Here is a 22,089-nt window from a genome sequence, read left to right as displayed (position 1 = left end):
GGATAGAACTGAATTTAAAACATTAACTACGCTACCCTCAATAATGACACGTACTATTAAAAATATTTTTTTTTTAGTAAGTAATCTCTGTGCCCAGTGGGGGCTCAGATTCATAACCCCAAGATCAAGACTCAAATGCTCTACGAGCTAGGCAGCCAGGGAGCCCAACGATAGATAAGGTTTTTGAAAATGTACATATGTGGTATGTGTATATGTATTGGGGTTGTGATGTAAATGTATTTCTCACTGTGGTCATGGTCAAAGCCCGAGAAAAGAAGTATTCTAAGGGGCTTCACTGTTGTTATTTTCCCCTTAGCTCTTAAGTGTTTTTTTTTTAAAAATACTTTTATTTAAGAAGGTAGATAAAGGGCAGCAAGTCACTTTTCAAGGGGAGAAATTAAAAGAATAAAGACACTGAGGGCACGCCGTCACGCAGTCCACATGCTGCTGTCCCACGCGTGATGCTCGTGTGGGCGTGGTAGTGGTGTTGGGGGGCAGTTGGGGGAGCCCCGGGCCAACTGTGCTGTGCTCTCAGCCCTTCACATCCCAGGGCCCCCAGCATAAGGATGATTGTAGCCTAGTTTATAACCCTCTCCAGTGTTTCAGGGTGGGGGCCGTTTGTGCCTGTTAAGGAAGCAGGGAGTTGGCTAATAACGGGTCCTCTTGATCTTAGGAGGAACGGTTCCATAGTTGCAGAATCTGAGGTTGACATAGAGGGGGAAGGGAGGGGAGGAGAGCCTGTGTGCACACCTGTGCAAGAGAGGGCAGTTTAACCGGGATGAAGAGGCAAAGAGGTCAGCACTGGGAATGGAGGGGTAGGGAAGGGTCCAGCGGGAGATGAGAAATAAGCTGCGGAGAAAGGACTCGAGCCGTGGAGGCAGGCAGGGCGTGTTGGCGGTGGGAGTGAATGGCGGGCTCCTCTGCCCAGCTCTTCTTTCTGCTTCATTCATCCTGTTGCCCCGGCTTTTGTCTTCCACTGTGACCCAGACAGAACAAACAGGATATGAGTGACAGGAAGTTGTTTTAGTACAAAAATAACTGAGGTCTCATTTTGGAATATAATGGAGGGGCCCTTGACATATGGCAAGGGCGATATGGGCTTAGGTTTTCAGAGTACGTTGTATATTCTTGGCCCTTGTGTGACTTGTACATTTGGTACATCTTTATTGTTTTCTTATTGAAGACACAGTGTATCTGCCCTGAAACCTGTTCTTTTCCTCCTGTTGTCTAATACGGAACCAAATACATGTTTGTTGTAAATGTAACAGCATTTGTAGTATCGGAGTGTAGTTCTTTTTTTTTTTTTTTTTTTTTTTTAAAGATTTATTGATTTGACAGAGAGAAATCACAAGAGAGGCAGGCAGAGAGAGAGGAAGGGAAGCAGGCTCTCCGCTGAGCAGAGAGCCCGATGTGGGACTCGATTCCAGGACCCCGAGATCATGACCTGAGCTGAAGGCAGCGGCTTAACCCACTGAGCCACCCAGGCGCCCTCTTTTTTTTTTTTTAAGGTTTTATTTATTTATCTGACAGAGAACAAGCAGAGGGAGCCTCAGGCACAGGGAGAGGGAGAGGGAGAAGCAAGCGCCCACTGAGTAAGGAGCTCGGGACCCTGGGATTATGACCTGGGCCGAAGGCAGCTGCTTAACCAACTGAGCCACCCGGGCATCATCTTATCAACATTTTTATTAAACACACAACTGTAAAATTAGCTAATTGGTTTCTTCCCTATAAAGTCAAGGGTAATATAATCATGTTGTAAACCCAGTGGCTACTTATCTAGTAATTTCTTTCTGTGGTTATCTTTATCTTTATATCTTTATACCTGGCTTCGGCACGTATATATCACCTCCTAAGGAAAGTAGGAAGAAAACCCTTGTGCGCCCACTGTCTATTTTCCTTCACAGCTTTTCTCTTTTTGTGCTATTTGCTACTCAGAACAGCAGCTCACCTTACCTTGGCCTCCCCACGTGGCTCTGAAAGAAAAACGCTGTTTACTGCTAACGCGAAATTGCTCGTGTTCAGTTAGCTGGTAACTTCTTTTTAGTGAGTGAACTTCTCTTTCAAGGTCAGTGTTCCACAGCTGAACACAGGATGGAGTCCTAGTTCTCCAACTTTGTAGTCTCACTGAGGTTGCGTGAGGGTGAGGCAGCCAGCCAGGTTCGCAGATACCTTCTCTGACTTTTTTAAGCCACGTCTGGAATAGATGCTTCCTTCCCTGTATCCTAATCCAGGCAACGATGTCATTGTAGTATGACACAAAGCCATTGGCTGGGGTTGTGCTTGTGAGGTCAGCAGGCATTCCATCTCTTGGGCCTCCTCATTCTTTTTTTTTTTTCTTTCTAATTTTTTAAAAAGATTATTTAGAAAGAGAGAGAGAAAGAGCAAGTGCAGTTGGAGGGGAGGGTCAGAGGGAGAGAATCTCCAAGCCGATTCTGTACTGAGCATGCAGCCTGACATAGGGCTCCGTCTCACAACCCTGAGTCCATGACCTGAGCTGAAACCAAGGGTTGGATGCTTAACTGACTGAGCCACCCAGGCACCCCGGGCCTCCTTATTCTAGATCCTTTCTTACTGCTTTGTGAGTCAGAGGAAGAGGTAATGGCCGTGGGGAGTTAGATATCTTGGAAGTAGTAGAAACAAATCCTGACAGCTCTTTAAATATAGATTCTGGCCTCCAAGGAATTTGCTAAGTCTTCTTATTCCAACCCATTCTGTTTAACTGAACCAACAGTTAACACAGTGTTTTTCTGATAACTCATCTTCAAAATAAGATGCTACTGGCCATGGTCATTGGATTTTAATTGTTTTGCTTGCTCAGAGAGAAATTTAAGACACAGAGTATGCAGGCCTACAACAGTCCTTCTGGAAACCTCTTGAATGCATGGTCTGTAATTGCTGCTGCTGCTGCCTTTTTAAAAAGATTTTATATATATATTTATTTATTTAAGAGAGAGATGTGAGTAAGGGTAGGGAGCAGAGGGAGACGGACAAGCAGACTCCACGCTGAGTATGGAGTCTGACCAGGGGCTTGATCTCGTGATCCTGAGATCATGACCTGAGCTGAGGTCAAGAGTTGGACGTTCAACCCACTAAGCCACCCAAGTGCCGCCATAACTGCTTCTTAGACAGGGAGGAAAACATTGTCAGGGTGGGCTGTTAGTGGTTAAACTTAGGGTTCACAGGAGTGAGGGGAATAGCCTTTGTTTTAGATGAGTCATTCTCTTTGACTTCTGAGCAAGTACCAGTTTTCACAGAAACCGGCTCTCTCATTGTCCATTTTCTTCATGTTTTCCTTTCTTCTGAACCCATAGTAATTAGATGGGTTGTGAGCAGGACAGCAGCGACAGGGTCTGGGGAAAAGCCAGCCCCATTCTTCCTACCTCCACAACATTGCACTGACCACGGATTATTTTAAGAGCAGAGCTGGTTTCTGGCACTTCAAGAAGTGCTGAACAAGTAGACTATGGGATAATGTTTTTTTACGGCTGTATTTTGTGGGCCCTTCGATTGTGAAAGTACTCATTACAGGAGTTTATTTTATTATCTTTACTAAAATTTAAGTAAAAATAAAGCTGTTTGCTATGATAAGTAAAAATATCCAAAGTTGTATAGAGTTACTCTTTCCCTTCATGGTCCATCCCCACATCCTGGAGATACGAGTGTTACTAATCTGTAGCCAACTAATCCTGTTGCATCATACTGATTGCTCATGGAAATACACACACACACGTATATGGTGGTTTTAGTTTTTTAAAAAAAATATGCTCATGGTATATACATTACTCTGAAACTTGTTCTGTTACTTAAAAATCTTGTTAAGATGACCCTTGGGGGCCATAAAGGTTTACTTTACTTGCTGTTCATAGCTGTATAATATTCTAAATGTGGATATTTTGAACTTTATTTACCTCCTTCATAATCATGAACATTTTGGGTTATTTCCCTTTTTAAGCCTCTATAAACAATACATAATAAACAACATGACACATTTTTTAAAAGATTTTATGTATTTATTTGAGAGAGAGAGCATGAGCAGGGGGCAGGGTGAGGGGAGCGAGACCAACAGGTTCCCCACTGAGCAGGGAGCTTGACAAGGGACTCCATCCCAGGACTCTGATATCATGACCTGAGCTGAAGTCAGACACTTAAGCGACTGAGCCACCCAGGCTCCCCATAACATAGCATATCATAAGCTTAAATACTTGTTTTCTTATTTCAATAGGGATGGTCCGCGAAATGGGATCTCTAGGTCAGAGGTTATTGTGTTTAATGCTTTAAATATTGCCAGCTTGCTTCCCAGAATGTTATAACAGTTCACATTCCCAGTTTTCTATGTCCTCCCCAGGAGAGTGGAAATGGTATTTCACTGCTTTCATTTGTGTTTTGCTGCTTAATAGTGAGATTTTTCGATTTTCAGATGTTTGTGTTTCTTCCTCTCTGACTTGCCTGTTCATATACTTTATCTATTCTTTTTCCTTGTCTAATAGTTGAAGAGTCTGCGTTCTGATGCCACACAGACTCAGAAGGCAGGCTTCCGTTTATTGTGTTGAATTCTTTTTTTTTTTTTTTTGCTTATACAACAAAAATTTATTGTCCCACAGTTCTGGAGGCTAGAAGTACAAGTACAGGATCAAGTTGTGGCTGTTTGTCCCTGTCAAATCTACCAAAGATAAAAGATCTTCTTGTGGTTTGCAGGCCATCTTGGGTGTTTTATTAGCTTGTAGATCTCTTCCTCCATCTTTTTTTTTTTTTTAATTGTGTTGAATTCTTTTTTTTTATTTAAGATTTTATTTATTTATTTGACAGACAGAGATCACAAGTAGGCAGAGAGGCAGGCAGAGAGAGAGAGGAAGGGAAGCAGACTCCCTGCTGAGCAGAGAGCCCGATGCGGGGCTCAATCCCAGGACCCCGGGATCATGACCTGAGCCTGAGCCGAAGGCAGAGGCTTAACCCACTGAGCCACCCAGGCGCCCCTATTGTGTTTCCTTTTCTTTCTTTCTTTTAAAAGATTTTATTTATTTATTTGACAGAGAGAGATCACAAGTAGGCAGAGAGGCAGGCAGAGAAAGAGGGGGAAGCAGGCTCCCCGCTGAGCAGAGAGCCCGATGCGGGGCTTGATCCCAGGACCCTGAGACCACGACCGGAGCCGAAGGCAGAGGCTTAACCCACTGAGCCACCTAGGCACCCCATCAGTGTCTCCTTTTCTAAACAAGGATCATACTAGGACCCGCCCCCCAAGGTTGTACAAGTTTTACATGTGCATTTGGGATAATATTAGCATGGAGATACTGGCTCTTGTCAATACATATTTGCTTTTTATCGTTGTGACGCTTCTAGATAATTGTTACTCCCTGGCTCTGGGGCAAAGCCTTGCCTTTCCTGAGCCACATTTTCTTTCTGCCTAGGTTTTACTTGGTAATTCCTTCAAACACTATCAGGCATCCCCTCTGTTTAATGCATTTGTTGTCAGCCTTGGGAGGAATGGGAGGAACTTTTAAGGAGCTTTGAGCTTGCTTTGAATCAGTGACATAGTGGGGCTGTCAATGTATCTAAGGTAGATGGTAGGCTTTTAGGTCATTTTTACTTCTGACGTTGTCCCTTCTTTCCCATTAAATGGCTTCTCTAATGAAGAATCTGTTCCTTGGATATTAGTGGCAACATCAGGATGCTTTGAGTCTATTTTGGCTAGTTTTTTTCCCCCCCTTTTAATACATCTGCATCCCTGGTTGTCCTCTATTGTACGGACCTGATAGCAGTCATCTGTGCTGTGTTCATTTCTGATCTCGGATACAGTCAGCTTGTGACAAAAAGCGTCTTTGAGAAACCCTCTAGGAACTGTATCTGCGTTAAGAATCCATCGCTCTGTTGCAGTGTCTGAGATCACAGGATCTGCCTTTGTTGAAGGCTCGAGCAGGAATTCAGAAGTAGAATGCGTGACTGGTGGTGGTGGCTTGCAGCACCTAGTACTGACGTTTTTGGTAGGAAGCATCATGGGTTGTATACAAAGTAGAGCAAATTCTTTGGGTTCAGCTAAGTATATTCTGCACGCACATGTTCGGGTCTTTTGATGTGAAAAGTTAGGAGCGGTGATTGGCAAGATGGAGTCAAAAAGTTGTCCTGTCCCATGTGTGGAGAGAGCCTGCGTCAGCTCATATAGAACGATTTGTGGGAATGTAGGAATGCTCACCTCTAGAAGCCTTAAAGCTCCCGCTGACAAGATCAAGATAAACTTTGCTGTGCGAAGAGACTCTATCCGTCATCTTATTCAACATTTTTACTTAGAAGTGGAAGTGGAGTTCAGAGAGGTTAAGCGGCTTGCTCACGTTCACATAGCTAGGTGACAAGTGAGTTAGAACTAGGACATGGTTTCTTAGTTGGTATTCTGGTGGTCCTTTCATTTGGCCAGACAGAGACAGCTGGTTTTCAGATCTGGTCGTGGTAGAGTTTGGGTCATTGCTGAGAACCAACCTCTTGTGACAGCTTCATGACTGCGAATTTTAGGAAGCTGCTCAGTTTCTCATGAGCTGAGATCCAGCAATATAATTAATAGATCAAGTTCAGCTACCAGCACAGAGGACAGGACACCCTCCCCACTGTGGCTGTCACTGCCCCATCACATGCTGAGATGTGGGTCGGTCTGTGGGGATAGAACAGGTAAGTGAGGGCATCCTATTCCGAATCTGTGGACTTAACTATGGAGATTGAGGGTAATAGGAACAGGATACAAATTTAGAGGCACTGAGCGTGAAAAATAATGTGGTTGGCAATGACTTCCATCTCATGAATGTCTTCGAAATGTCTTTCTGTTCCCAAATTCCACTTCTCCAGGTCCCGTCTCTGCCTCCCTTTGTCCCACTTCCTCTGTGGCTTCTCTTCTTGCCATCCCTTCAGTGTCAGGGCCCTGGGGCTTCTGTCTGCAAACTCCTTCATATTCTCTCCCAGGGAATCTCAGCCACTCTCGAGGCTTCTCTGTCCCCACCTCTGGACTGATGTTCTCCGAGTCTGTAATTTCAGTCTTCCTCCCTGCCTCGTGCTTACGTGCCATTTCTCTGTCCACAGGCATTTCCGGGCTCTGCCACCTCCACAAACCCCTTCCTCCTGACTTACCGATCTCAGTTAGTGGCTGCCCACGTGAGGACTAGGCTTTGTTATAGGTGGGCTCTGCTGTGGGGTGGGGGGAGGCAGCTGTGATAAAGAGCCCGTTTGGGCCTCTTGGCCTTAACCCTTATAACCCACTGCCTCAGCCCTGCCCAAGTGGTTCTTTTAAAATGCAGAATCTGGTTATTTTATTCCTTTGCTTAAAAATAGTGCATTTGGATTTTTTGGTTTCTGAAGAAGATCTACAGTCCCTAACCTACAAATCCCAGATTCATTTCTCTTTACTTTTCCCATCATGCCCCAGCATTCAGTCGTAGTAAATGACTTAACCATTGCTCAGGGGGGACTGTGGCTTTGTACCTGCAGGACCTCCTCCCACAACTCCCTTCTTTCTGCCAGATGTTCTTGGATTTCCAGGTGGACCTTCTTCTGGAAACTCTTTCCTTACTGCCGTCCCCTGGGCCAGGTTAGCTCACTGTGCCTTCTGCTATCTCTGCCATTCTCATCGCCTGTTTATAATCTGTCTTCTTCGCTAGTGTTCCTTGGGGATAGGTCTGTATTGCATTCATGTTTGTGTCCCTAGTGCCTGACACATAAGAGGTTCTCAGTAAGTCTTTATTGAATGGATCAGCAGTGCCCCTCCTGCCTGCCGTAGACACCCATGGCAGTCACTCAGGATCTGCCGGTTTCTCTATCCCACCATTCAGAACATACTCCCTTCCCTTCTGGGCTTATACCTCAGTCTTCAGTGGACCCAAAATTCTTTCTGCCGTCTGGGCTCATTTCCATTCTTTGTCTGTCTGTGCTGTGCAGCCTTTTCAGTCAGCCCCAAATGCTCATGTTTTCCTAAATTTTGTGCTTCAAAGCCACCCCTTTATTCGGAGACTATCCCCTCTTCCATTGCTTTATGAAGCCTGTCTTGATAGTAATGCTTAATTATTCTCTTCTGCTTTCTTTGATTGTTTTGGACCCTCCAGGGTCAGTCTTCTCGTGTGCTGCCCACTTGATAGTCTGTCCCTGTTCCTTGATGTGCCGTTGACTCTCCAGAATGAGAGCAGAGTTGTCTGGTGGCCTCGCTCTTCCCGATGGGACAGATACGTTCGAACACCTCTGTAAGAAGAGGGTGTTTTTAAATGTGATTTTTTATTGTTTGTTTCTCTTGTTGTCAGAGTACCAGAGAAGCAGAAATCAAACTGAAAAGTGAAAGCAGAGTTAAACTTTTTTACTTGGACCCAGATGCCCAGGTACGAACTATTTTTTAATGTTTACATTTGAAAACTAAGCCAGGGAAAGAAAATGTTTGACAGATGATATGTTTCATTTATTTATGTGTTTGCTTGTTTGTTTACTTTGAATTTATAAGCAAAATAACAACAATATAGAAAATTCAGGGGAAAAGGAAAAATAACAACCATAATCTCATCACCATACCACGACGACTATGAGTGTTTCACATTTAGTTGATTGTTGAAAACTGAGCGATCTATCCAGGATGTCCTCGAGTCCACAAAGAACATATAATTTACCCCATAAAATGACCGTCAGAAAATAATAAGCATCATTGCAGATTCCCTGCAGGCAGTGGTGTTTCGTGACTCGTCCAAGACACATACGAGCCACATCTGTGGCCCCAAAAGTCCAAACCTGGTGTGGTAAGGACCTCCAGAGCTGCCCCCAGGGCATGACAGTTCTGCTGTATTTTTCCCCCTTTTGTTTGCAATCTTCATGTCTGGATTATTGAGCGTGATGTTTTTCAAGGGCCATCCATATTGTAGCGTGTGTCAGAATTTCCTTCATTTTTCGGGCTGGCTAATACTCCACAGTATGAGCAATATACCAGATTTTGTTTATTTATTTGTTGGTGGACACCTAAGTTGTTCATAACCATAATTTCTAAGCTCTGTATAATAACCCATTGAGTAGTCATACCATCATTTATCTGACCATTATTATAAGCTATATAAACTTACAAAACAGTAACACTGTTGTGATTAAATGAGTATATATATATCTTTTCCATATTTTACAGCATTTCCTTAGGATGTGTTTATTAGGAGTTTTTTTTTAATGTGAGCATAATGTATTTTTGTACATTTTCTTTTAAAGAAGCTTGACTTCACATCAGCTGAACCCGAAGTGAAGCCATTTGAAGAGAAGTTTGGGAAGAGAATTCTTGTCAAGTGCAATGATTTATCTTTCAATTTACAATGCTGTGTTGCAGAAAATGAAGAAGGACCCACCACAAATGTAATTTCCCCTTTTAAAAAATAATTTACAGAACTGTTCAGAGGTCACCAATGTGCCCATTGCAGTGTGGTCTGGGACTGAACATCCTAGTTCCTGATGGAGAGAGGCAGTGTTTAGGTTAGGATGCCGAGGGTTGTTCAGCCTCAGGGACGGGATGTTTGTGACAAAAGATAGGGATGGAGACTTTCTCTTTGACAGTGATTTATAGCAACCCTTACAAATAGGTTGAGTAATTTCTTCTTTGATAGCAATGCTCTTTTCCCCTGACGGTTGGAGCCATAGTGATGGTCTGGATGGTTTTGTTTCGTTCAGGTAGAGCCCTTCTTTGTTACTCTGTCTCTGTTTGACATAAAATACAACCGAAAGATTTCTGCCGATTTCCACGTGGACCTGAACCATTTCTCCGTGAGGCAGATGCTGGCCCCCACGTGCCCGGCTGTGATGAACGGTGGCAGGCAGAGCTCGCCTACCCTTCAGGACATCCTTCATGAAGCCTCCATGCAGTATCCGAAGCAGGTGGGGGACACGCGCCCATCAGTGGTCCTGCCGCGACTTACATCACATGTGCTGTGTGAATGCGTGAGACTCTGCAGTGCACAGCTGGGTCAAACGAGACTGTGGAGTTTATTGACTGCATATATGATTAGCTGAGAGGACAAGAAATGGCATTTGACTTGTCATTTCTTTTTTTCTGAACTTTACTGGTTGCTCCCCCCTGCCATATTGCCTTTTTTTTTTTTTTTTAATTTTTTTTTATTGGGCGGGGGGAGAGCACAGGCAGCAGGTAGAGGGAGAGGGAGAAGCAGGCCCCCTCTCGAAGCAGGGGGCCTGATGCGGGGCTCTATCCCAGGACCCCACGATCATGACCTGAGCCCAAGGCAGACGCTTCACCGACCGAGCCCCCCAGGCGTCCTGCCAAATCGCCTCTTTGCCCGGATGATGACCTAGTGACAAGCACCGGGTGCTCTGAGGGACTGTGCTGTGTCCACACTCTTTGCTGCTTTAGCAGGTTTTACGTTCAGGGGCTTTGTTTAACGTGGCTGTGACTTTGACCCACTAAAGAAAATCGTTTGTTTCCTAGGGGATATTCTCAGTCACCTGTCCTCACCCTGATATATTCCTCGTGGCTAGAATTGAGAAAGTTCTCCAGGGCAGCATCACGCACGGCGCCGAGCCATACATGAAAAGTTCAGACTCTTCCAAGGTACAGCTGACTTTTACGCTTTGTGACGATGAAGAGCAATTAGAAAAAAGGTCTGTCTGTCAAAACGGAAATGCTTAAAGAAATCAGAGTTGGGACGTATTTATATTCTGGAAGATGTACACTACTTACATAGCTTTACTGTTCCACCTAACCTGGTGTGTCCAGTTTTCAGTGAAAAGTAGTCCCGTTTGTATATAAAATGCTTCGGTTGCCCAGACATCCTAAAATAATTGCCAAAGCTGTTGATGTGTCTCTCGGATTCTGGAATTCCCTTTGGGTCCGTTTATGCTGAAATGTACACGGAGGCTGCAGACAGGAAGGGTTTGGCGCAGGTGGCCTGGCCAGTAAGGTCAGTGCTTCAGTCCCCTGTGTGGTCCCACAGGGCAGGTTATGGTGGCAGAGGTGGTGTGATTCCCATAGAAGAGGGAAGGGAAACACGCGAGATGTGTTTTTCGTGTTTTTCCTTTCTTCGGTGCATGCTTCTTCGTTGGGGAGTGCCTCGCTGTGGACACACGCAGACTTGAATCTCCTTTCCGGTGTCAGAAAACTGGGCTTTACCAAGGTTTAGTTACTCAGTAACTAAACACAGTAACTAACACAGTTGCTCAGTGTCCCACAGCTCTTGTGACCAAAGGCACTTGCCTGTCACCTTCTAGCACATGGCGCTACCTGGTAGAGTGAGCGTTTGAGTGCCATCTGTGCTGCTCTGACAGTAACTTTTCCAAGTGGTCCGTCTGCGAGATGACCCTGCTATGTTGACAAGGACTGGTCCACAGCAGGAGAGGACACTCCCCTGGCTCTGAGGGACAGTGATTGAGCTGCTTCAGAGCGTCCCCTCTTCCTGTCTGCAGCCCCCCCCCCCAGCACAGGGGTGTCCCCAGGATGGAGGGCGGTTGTTGAAGAGCAGGTACTAGGAGTCAGAGACCTGGGGGCTGTGTGCTAACGAGCCTGGCTGCTTTGGAGACGTGGTGTCACCTCTCTGGGCTCTGGTGACCCATCTGTACTTGAAGGATGACACTGCCCCCCCCCCGGGTCCCTCTCAGGAGCAGTTCTGGGACTGCGCAGATAACATATGAGACATCGCTGGCGAGGCTGCAGATCTGTGACATGCGCTGGACACCATTACCGCTTGTCACCCTCAGCCAGGGAAAGCCCAGCTTCCCGGGCGCACTGCTTCCAACAGTATGCCTTTCTGGCTGATGAAAGCTGAGTACAGTTTAGTCCCCGGAAAGAAGCTATTTTATTTTTTAAATCAGGTTTATAAAACCTTGTATGAGAAGCTCTTAGCTCCTGTGTTTTTAAAAAAAAATTTTTTATTATGTTAGGTTAGTCCACTATACGGTACATCATTAGTTTTTGATGTCTTGTTCCATGATTCAGTGTTTGCGTAGAACACCCAGTGCGCCATGCAACCCATGCCCTCCTTGATACCCACCACCGGGCTCACCCATCCCCTCACTCCCATACCTTCTGAAACCCTCAGTTTGTTTCCCGGAGTCCACGGTCTCTCATGGTTCGTCTCCCCCTCTGACTTCCCCGCTTCATTTTTCTCGTCCTTCCGCTAATGTCCTCCATGCTGTGTTTTGGTTAATAACCAGTGAAGGCCCAAGTAAGGTCTAACCCCATGTATGTAACTCACTGCCAGGGCCTACATGCGCCATCTCTGCTCTTCTGGCTGCCACGTGCACAGTTTGAAATTTGGCAGCTCATGTTGCTGCAAAATCACATTTCCCTTTGGGCTCACCTTTATGCTCTGCTCCACACTTCCCAGTGTCCGTTGAGCATCTGTGCAAGTCTGCTCTTCCTTCTTTACGCACGGAATGGAAAGCTCAGCCATGTATGCATTTTCCATGCATTCACACCTCCGAAGTATTAAGGCAGAGATTAACATTTTATATCAGAGTAGATTCTATATCCATTTTATATCAACCATTTTATATCTATTTTATATCAGCCATTTTCTATCAGAATAAAAGTTTTGGCAGAGATATTACTGAGGGATGACTTTCTAATGTGTATCAAAATTACTTCTTCCTGTTTTCCAAGATGGTCTGGAACGTCATTTAGATTGAATTTTATCTTGGAGGAGGAAACTTTTATTGGAAAGTCTCTGTAGGTGTCTGCCATGAATAGATTAAAAAAGAAGAAGGAAGAAAAAGAAAGAAAGAAAGAGAGGAAGGAAGGGAAAGGAGGGAGGGAGGAAGAAAACCCTAGAGGGCAGAAATGAGTTTTTCTGTCTTTTGCATACCTTATGTTCCATTTGCACCGCCAGTAAGTCTGTGAGCTCGGACCCTGTTTGCTGCAGGGAACAGTGAAACTTATTTGAAGCCTGTGTTTTAGCTTTAAATTTTATGCAAATATTACATTTTACTTCACAGCGTAGTCCGTATTATTAGAACCTAGAAAGGATAGTTTCTATCTGAAAATGTTTGAGTACAATTACCCCTCCAGGAAGGTAGGCCGTTTTACCTATGGCTGTGTACCCCAGAGCCCCACAAGAACATGCCCAACTGGAAGAAGGGGAGGAGCTGGGTGAGCTACGGCCATGTTTCAATCAAGACACGTTTCTAATTCGCTCGTGAGGGCGGCGATTCCCACCACGCAGTTGTGGTGGAATCATGATGTCTGGGAACTGGAAGGGGTCATGAAAAGTACTATGGCTCAGGCCCTTCTGTCTTGAGGTGGGGAAAGTAGAGCCCAGAGAGGTTTAATGGCCTGGAGTCCCACAGTGGGTTTCAGTTTGACTTCGAGACAGACCACTCTTTTTTCTCCTTCTCATCTAGAAGATGAGCACTCGTCAGAGCTGGTGCGCACCGATCCCGGGGATCTGCTCAGAGTGCAGGTTCTGACCTGACAGGTCTGCGGGGGGGGCCCGAGACTCTGTGTTCCTGGCAAGCTCCCTGGTGATGCCGAGGCTGCAGCTCCGCAGTGCACACCTTGGTTCACAGGCTCTAGATGTCGACTCCCATGACTGCTTTGACTGTGGTGTGCATCAGTGCTGTAAAAGGCCCTCGAACGTGCCACCGTGACCGAGTCAGACTTGACGTCGTTAGCCGTGCAGTGTCCCGGACGAGCAGACTTGGGGGAAGGTCATCTCCTTGAGCAGCGGGGGTGGAGTTGATTCGAGAGCCTGCCGTGCATACGTCGTAGGCCGAAGTGAATCTGCTTCACCGTGCACCATAGAGTTAATAAGTCAGCCCACAACAAATGGAAACTGATCCTTACGAAGTGAAAATAGTAGTAATTTATACTTAGAAACTGAGACTCTAGCAATGAAAAACTCTGGCCTCACTTAAGTCAGCACCTGTAATGTCTTATATCATGAGTATCTGTCCCCCCAGACTGTGGGAATTTGCACAGGCCAGTGCGCATTAGGAGCTATGCACGCTTAGGATTACCACTGGAGTTCTCATTTCAACTTTAATTAACGTGATATATTTTGGTGTGAATACCAAGTATTAGCAATTGTTAATAACCCTGTGGACTTACAAGTAGCCATAAGTTCTTCATAAAGAACTACGAAAGCCTATGAAATGGTATGCTTGTGGCCCATAAAAACATTTTAGAAAAGACATAACATTTTAGAAACAGTCCTCATTCTTTGAAAATCACTGCTAACAACTGCATTAAACAGAATGCTCTGGACCTCGTATAAATCTAGCCATATTCATCAGCCGTCATTGTGCTTTTCCAAGCATCTGGTACTCTGATAAGAGCTTGTTTAATGAACATGGGATGATGGCTCTTTAGACCACAGTTCTGGCAGCGGGATGCAGTGTCTCATGGCTTGATTCTGATGTCTTCAAGGTTGCTCAGAAAGTGCTGAAGAATGCCAAGCAGGCATGCCAAAGACTAGGCCAGTACAGAATGCCATTTGCGTGGGCAGCAAGGTAAGGACCACATCTTCTATACGTTTGATATAGACGGATATATGAAGAGAGGTATATAGATAGATAGGTCTGTTCTGTTTATTGCTAAGAGACGAAGAGGATTTAAATGTGTAAAACTGAAAAATATGAAAGCCCCCTCCCTATCTGAATAATCCCTTAGTGGAGTCGCAGAGAGGAAAGGTGCTGGCTGGAGGAGAGCTGTGTGGGGACCAGCATCCCAGGCTCCCTCCACATGTCCTGGGCAGCGGCCCAGGCGGAGGGAAGGGAGTGGGCTGTTGTGATGGTGGCGGGGGCGGGGGGTCCCCTGCAGATCATCCTTAATTGTGAGCTCTGCTTCTGAAGCATTTCACTGTGTATGTTGTTTCCTAAGCACGAGCCATATGCTGGAAATGTTTTCTATGTAAATTGAGTTAGTTGTGTTCATCCTCATAAATGTCTTCCGTGTTTTTAGATAATGAAATTTCTGTTAGCTACATACAGCCAATGGAATAATAATTGGTCTTCACGTGGAAACCAAAGATAAGTTGTGGATTTCTTTTGGTCTTTTGGAAACTCACTTTAGAAATGTTGTTTGGCTATTTCAGGACATTGTTTAAGGATGCATCTGGAAACCTTGACAAAAATGCCAGATTCTCTGCTCTTTACAGGCAAGATAGCAATAAACTCTCCAATGATGACATGCTCAAGTTACTGGCAGACTTCCGGAAGTGAGTCTCAAAGCCTTTCTTGTTATTTGCACACCTGAGAGACAGAAGGTGTTCCATGGGGAGGGGGCGTGGGCTCCGCTTGAACGTCATAGGGCCTGTTGGGGGAGCGTGGAACTTTACCTCGTGTCCTTGGGAAAGAAGAAGAGATTTAAAATTGAAGGGTATCCTGGTGAATTTGAATTCTTCAAATGATGTTTTTGGTGGTGCTGTGGAGGGTGGCATGAGGGTAGAGATGAGCCTTCAGGGGAAGGAGACAGTGGAGGGACCTCTGGCAAGAGATGGGAAGGACTCGGCAAAGCTAGGACAAGTGGCAGTGGGAGAAGGGGACTAATTGGGGTTACATCAGGGGACCCACCGTTCCTCTGGTTGGTGTTCCCGATTGGGTGAAGGGTGGAAGGAGAGAGCAGTGGGTAGTGGTCTAAGATAAATGACCCCCAGGTTTCCGACTTGCATAATGGAGCCACTCAGGTACCATTACCTGAGTGGGCGATGGAAGGTAAGGACAGTACCTTACATAGTGCTTCCTGATTACAAGCATTGTTTCAACGCTTTACCTATACCCATGAGCGTATGAGTTTCTTAGAGCTGCCAAAGCAAAGTGCCACAGACTGGGTGGCTTAAACCCATGGAAATGTCTTCCCTCGCAGTTCTGGCGGCTAGAACTCCAAAACCAAGACATTGACAGGGCTGCACTTGCTCCAAAATCTGTGGGGGGAGGATCCTTCCTTGGTTCCTTCAGCTCTGATGACCCTAGGCATTTCTCGGCTTGTGACGGCATCCGTCCAGGGACCGCCTCAGGCTCCCTGTGGCCACCTTCCTGTGCGTTTCTGGTGCGGTGTCCTTCTTCTAGAGGAACATGTCATGCTGGATTAGGACCAACCCCAGCGACTTCATCTTCTCTTGATTACATCTGGAAAGACCCTGCATCCATAGGTACCAGGGGTTAGGGCTTTAGCAGATGTGTTTGGGGATGCCGTTCAGCCCACAGCAAGGTGGAGAAGAGAGGCCAAGCAGTGGCTGGGGCAGCCCGGCTGAGAATCTTCTATCACTGCCCTGCTTGGTGTCCCGTCATAACGGGTTCACTTTGAAACTGACAAAACTGATTTCCTTTGCTAAGGACATTTCCTTTGCTAGGGACATAAAAACTTCAGACGTTTTCTGGGAAAATTCTACGAATGAGAAAGAACTGAGGGTATTAAAAAATAATGAAATGAAAAGAATGGCCAAGAGCCAGCCTCTAGTTATTCTGTACCATAGGACCTTTACGGTCTTAGTTTTTTATTTGGGGGGAAAAAAACCCCACATGTCAAAGTAAAAATGTCACTTTGCTTAGAACTCAGGACTGGCTGTTAGAAGTTCATTTTTGCCTTATTCTTACTTCTCTTCCTTCTGATTTTTCAAAATTCTAAATAGAGCCATAATTAGCATCTCTTAAAAGTGATTACTTACTAATAGTGTTATCATATACAACATGTCATCATATAGTAATTATTGTTATGTTTCTCCCTTGCTTGTAGAATAAAAAGTCATTTTACCTTGTTTTGTTTTTTTTCGAAAACGCCAGTCACCTTTAGTTAAATAGATGACAGTTTTCTTTACTGGACTGTCATGCAGTTCTTAATAATCACGATATGGGTCCAAACGTAATCACTTAGGAAGGTGTATGCACTATATTGTTAAGGAAGTGAAAGTGTATCTATGTGACCTCATTTTTTAAGAGGAAAATATTTTTTATATTTCTTTTTGTGTATAAATGAAGAAATGGATAGGCAAATAGCTAGCCAGATGGAAAGAGAGGGATATACACCAAAATGGTGGTCATGGTCGTCTCTGAGGGATGGCTGTATAGGCGGCTTTTCTCTTCTACCTTATGGCTTTCCGTGATTTTACGTGGGCTTTTGTTTCTTTCTTTTTTTTTTTTTTAACTTTTATTTTTATATTCTGACAAACAAACAATGGAGTTTTTTGTGTGTGATGGAGGTTAGAAGCCCTATCAGAAGTTACGTCCTACACTGACTAGCTTGAGACGGCCCTGGCCGGTGGTGGTGCTTTGGTGGTAGTCCCAGCTCACAGTTCTGGTCCTCAGTGGAGGCCGAGGGGTAGGACCCTATGGGGTCTTTAATGAAAGAATGATCTGAGCCAAGAGGCCATGGCCAGGCAGCAAATAGCACAGGCCTTCCCTCGTTCAGAGCCCAGCAGTGTTCTCCCCGGCACTCTGGGCCTTCATGGCATGCTCACGAGGAAGGATCTTGTGGGAGGCGCATGGGCAGTGAGAGACTCAGAAACTGGCAAATAAGGGTGTGATGCTATCAGCGTTGGAAGGTGCAGCTGTCACGGGGGAGCCTTTGTCTTTCCTTCACAGCAAGAATCCGGAGAAATGCCCATGTCCACTCCCTCTGCTTTCCACAGTGGAATTAGGGAATCGGAGGTTTCCTTTTTCTTTTTCTTCTTCTTTTTTTTTAATTTTTTTTAACCTTAGCATTGCTCTTTTCCTTTCCTATTTATTTATTTATTTATTTATTTTTACAAAGAATAATCCTGTGTCATTGGCCTGGGCACTAGCTTGGGTGCAGAGCTATTGTTTCTGTTCCCATGATTGTCTCAAAGTGTCATTTAATAATGGATGGGAAAAATTTTCTCAAGCTGCCCCAGTCTTTAGAAAACAGCTGCCAAATCTCATAAGCCACTTCTCCCTTCCCCTCCCAGTAATTACCAAGGGCTGTGTTCCAAGATTTAGTAAGAAAACGATTCTGTCAGATAAATGGTATTGCTGACATAAAGCTTCCAGAAATATTTGTTTCAGAAGAAACACTTGGTATTTTATAATTGACTTGCTCATGGTGGTGCCTTTTCTAACTTCTGCAGGAAATCTAAAGGCATGAAGGTAAAGTATAAAAATAGAACATTCCCTTTTAAATGTAAACTTTTTTTTTTTTTCCCGGTGTGAAAAGGTGTTTTTATTAAAGCACAGAGACAGGGCTGTGGGCAAGAAGAGCTGCCTAAGTATAAACCTTTGTTAATACTACCATATTGGGTAGTTTAGTTAATAAGGTTATTAGGGTTTGTGCGTGTGACTTCATATATGTCTTCATCTGTACCTTTGTGTGCTTTGTGTTCAAATTTAACATTCTTACCTCCATTCCTCTGGTTACACTGCGCTCAAGCCAGGTGGGACTACTTGCCTTTCTCTCAAGTGACTGGGCACTTTCACCCCACCACGCTTTGTCCTCTCCCTAAATCGTGTTCTCTTCCACTTTGGCTCTTCGAGGGACCCCTACTCCTCTTTCAGAGTCCAGTCTGTAACTCACATCCATGTTGGGGGACCTGGGGCAGGTCACATGCCTTCTCAGCTTGAATCTCCTCTTCTTCTTAAGGGGGAACCCTATAGCCCTTGTAATCCTACAGCTATGGTGGGGAATAAAGGAAAACGGATGGCAGGGTGATTTCTCTCACGAGAAGACTCATCTCAACCCTTTCCTTCTCAGTACACTAGACACTGGTCTTCCCATGGAGGTTTGCACACACTGGATGGAAGTGCTTCTTAACATGTCTTGTTGAGGATGGGAATTATCATACCGTGTTTGTGTTCTGTCTGTGGTGCTCAGTTGAGTGCATGTTGTACCACCGTAAGCAGTTGGTAAATGGTTATTGAACTATCTCATAGATATCAGTTCAGTGATTTCGTTTCAACAAAAACATCTCAAATTTCTTTCAATTGCATATACATTTTTTAAGTGACTCCAAAGCATTTAGGGACCACAGGAGACCCAAGCACGCCTGTATTGCTGGTCAGTCACTTTAATGGGTCAGGACAGACAGTAGAGAAGGGGGAACCAGGCAGCAGAAACACAGAGGTGAGGACACCCAACCTGTTGGTATGGGAAGACTGCTGGTTTGTGATACTCTCCCTGCCTCTGGGGATTGTCGAGCAGTTGTATGGGCAATGGGAAGAGAAAAAAATCTTTTCTTTTCCTAAGAGTGAGAGTGAGCCTCATTCCCAACTTCATATGTATACAAAAGCAGTTCCCAAATTCCAGATACCCCACATGTGTCTACTGTATACATTTTTTTAATGAAGTTTTAGGATGGGTTTTCATGCTCAAGTATTTTAAGTTTTACATGGAATATATATATATACTTTACAGATTTAAGCAAAACCTAATCCCAGTCACAAGAGAATCTGCTTTGTGTAGCACACACACACCCACACATCCACCACCACCACTTTGCAAATGCATGTAAAAAAGGCAGTAGAATTTCTGTTGTTTGTAGGTTTTGATGTCTGATAAGCCAAGTTCAATAAAACCCCTAAACTTCTGAAGTAAGCTGAACATTATATTTAAAAAACTAAGCTTCCACCAAGCCCATGTGCCGTGTGGTGTGGAACTAAGCTCAGATCTGTGCTTTCTTGGAAATGCATGGACATAATGCCTCCGTAGAACTAGCAGCCAGAAGCAGAAGCTCTCGGCAGAGGGAAGAAACCAAATGAGGAATAAGTATAGTCAGATAGAGAAGGAAATAACACATTATACAGAGAGTTCCAGCAAAGATTGTTGAATTGAAATTTGTTGCTTAGCAATCCAGTTATCACAAGTTCATATGAGGATGATGTCAGAGGGATAGAAAGAGTGGTAAAGAAGGTACCGACCCATTTATGGGCAGAAGTAACTGGGAATGGGTGAGAAAGACGATATCCCCGAATACTCATATTTGGAATATTCTTTGTAATAAACAGAGTACTTGTGACTCGAGGACGCAGCTACAGCTTCAGCGGTATCTCTGAGACTTGTGGGATGCCGTGTTTTGTGGTGTGTGGGCAGCGTTGAGTTGTTTGGAGGAAGAGGTGGAGCAAGGCACTATATGTCAGGGAGATTTAATGCTGCACAGAAACCTGTGGGTCTCAGGGTTGGTGTCCCTTGAGGAGCTTTGTGTGAAGCTAAGAGGGGCTCTGACATTGTATCATCTGGGGAGTGTGAAGTGGGTGGGAGGACAGCGACAGCTCCCAGGAAGTTGATTGTCAAAGGCACAGTCTTCCTGCGAGTAGCAAAGAATATTGTGTCTTTGAACAAATCATACAGTGGGCACAGGGACAAGCTGTAGGGGTGATGCCGGGCTATCCCTGGACATTTTTTGGCCAGAAATCATTTTAACTGAAGGCGAATGTGTGGGAAGATTGTTGACTTGCCTTCCTGATCGTGATCTCTCTCAGGATTTCAAGGAATTGCTCATTTAAACTCAGATATAAACAAAAGTCAAGCAGAAAGGAGAGAAATGCTAGGAGAAAGTGATTCTGGAAGTCGGAGCTGGCAAGTGGGCAAAGCTGAATGGGCTCAGCATGGTCTGTGGTCATAAGGACAAGAATTTAGGACTGTGGGGGCGCCTGGGTGGTGCAGTCAGTTAAGCATTCAGCTCTTGGTTTTCGCTCAGGTCATGATCTCAGGGCTGTGAGGTCGAGCCCTGCATCAGGCTCTGCGCTCAGTGAAGTGTCTGGTTGAGGTTCTCTCTCCCTCTCTCTCTGCCCCTCTGCTCATGCGCGTGCTCTCTCCTCTCTAAAATAAATAAATAAGTCATTAAAAAAAAAAAAGAAGAAGAAAGAAAAGAATTTAAGACTGTTAGGAAGTCCTGGTGCGGGTGAACAATATCCCAGGATAGACAAGACCCGTTACCTGTGAGGCTGCTTACCAGGTAACAGGAGCTAGGATAGGAACTTTTCAAAAATAGGAATAAAACAAAATGCAGAATCTGTAGGCCAGTGAGCTTTGATGTTTTCTGGCAGCCTTTAAAAAGACATTATTATTAAACAGGTGGCTTACGAAGAACCACGAGGCAGCATTCTGTTTTCTAGGAATAAGCCATGTCATGTCGAACTAGTCATCATTTCTGCTCTTCTCTTCCTAATTGGGTTGCTGAACTGGTACCACAGAGGAGTGCAAAGCCTCTGACAAGTACGTATTGTGCTGACGTCCTGGGAACGAGTCAGAGAAGCGCAGCAGGCATGAGTGGACAGTTCCACTGCTGGAGTAACCAGATGCCAGGACGGGTGATGAGTGGGCTAGGGGTGAGCTTCTAGAGACTTGAGAAAGAACCTGTTCTTGGCCGCATTCTGTGCAGTGTCATCCTCAGTGACTTTTTGAGAACATAACATGCTGATGAAATGCCTTCGTGACATCGAGCTATCAGGAATACCTAATACATGAGATGTTAGAATCTGGACTTAGGAGGGTTTGATCAACTAGAAATGGCTCAAATGTAAAAGAGTGCGATTTCCTCAAGGCAAAAAATCAAATCCTGTTCTGAGTTCCGAAAAAACATAATTGTATGAATTCAGGATGGAGAAAGATAGCATGATAGTAAAGCATATGGAAAAAGATTTAGGGATTTCAGGTCATTTAAATGTAATGTACATCATCAGGGTGGTGTGACTACCACGAAATAATAGTATTTGGCTACATGAGTAGAAGCATATATTGTTCAAAACCAGAGAGCTGCTCAGTCCCCACCTGGTCAGACCTTCCTAGGCCTACTGTGTGCAGTTTGGGCACCTTGATGTAAATGGAACATTCTTCTAGGGGGAAATGGCATTGGAGGAAGGTTCAAAAGAGCTGGAAAATGGTGGACGTCAGCAAGGTGTGGTTGCTGTTTGTAGATGGTTGAAAGGTGTTACACAGCGAAGTGTAACCAGGTCCCTTGGAAAGGGGAAGTTCCAGAGAGGTGAAGTGAGGAAGAGCAGCCTGGGTGTCAAAATGGCTGTATTGAAGTCTCTTTCCAGCTAGGAAGGGCTTTCTGGGACTGGACTGTTAGACCAGATACAAACACCAGCCATTTCCCTGCATGCCTACTTTGTGTCCAGCATTTCACTAGACACAGGAGCCTAAGACGGCTTCTAGCTCTGTATTTTCGCGACTCGAGCCAAGAATGGGGGTGAGGATGGGATGGTTCACAA

General features: G+C 44.8%; 1 protein-coding gene across 21 annotated transcripts in view; it reads left to right on the top strand.

Moving 5' to 3' along the window:
- The window catches only part of DOCK9 (dedicator of cytokinesis 9), a 283,179-nt gene that overhangs the window by 169,604 nt on the left and 91,486 nt on the right, over positions 1 to 22,089 (top strand). For all 21 annotated transcript variants that reach the window (XM_046028152.1, XM_046028144.1, XM_046028150.1 and 18 more), the window contains exons 10-15: positions 8,268 to 8,342; positions 9,205 to 9,345; positions 9,658 to 9,861; positions 10,427 to 10,549; positions 14,357 to 14,439; positions 15,024 to 15,146. In XM_046028152.1, coding sequence (XP_045884108.1) covers positions 8,268 to 8,342; positions 9,205 to 9,345; positions 9,658 to 9,861; positions 10,427 to 10,549; positions 14,357 to 14,439; positions 15,024 to 15,146 — 749 coding nt within the window. The remainder of the gene's footprint in view (positions 1 to 8,267; positions 8,343 to 9,204; positions 9,346 to 9,657; positions 9,862 to 10,426; positions 10,550 to 14,356; positions 14,440 to 15,023; positions 15,147 to 22,089) is intronic.

The sequence above is a fragment of the Meles meles genome, chromosome 14, assembly GCF_922984935.1.
Source record: "Meles meles chromosome 14, mMelMel3.1 paternal haplotype, whole genome shotgun sequence".
Taxonomy (NCBI): Eukaryota; Metazoa; Chordata; class Mammalia; order Carnivora; family Mustelidae; genus Meles; species Meles meles.
Note: the sequence above shows the minus strand (reverse complement) of the source record. Positions and strands in the feature narration are given on the sequence as shown.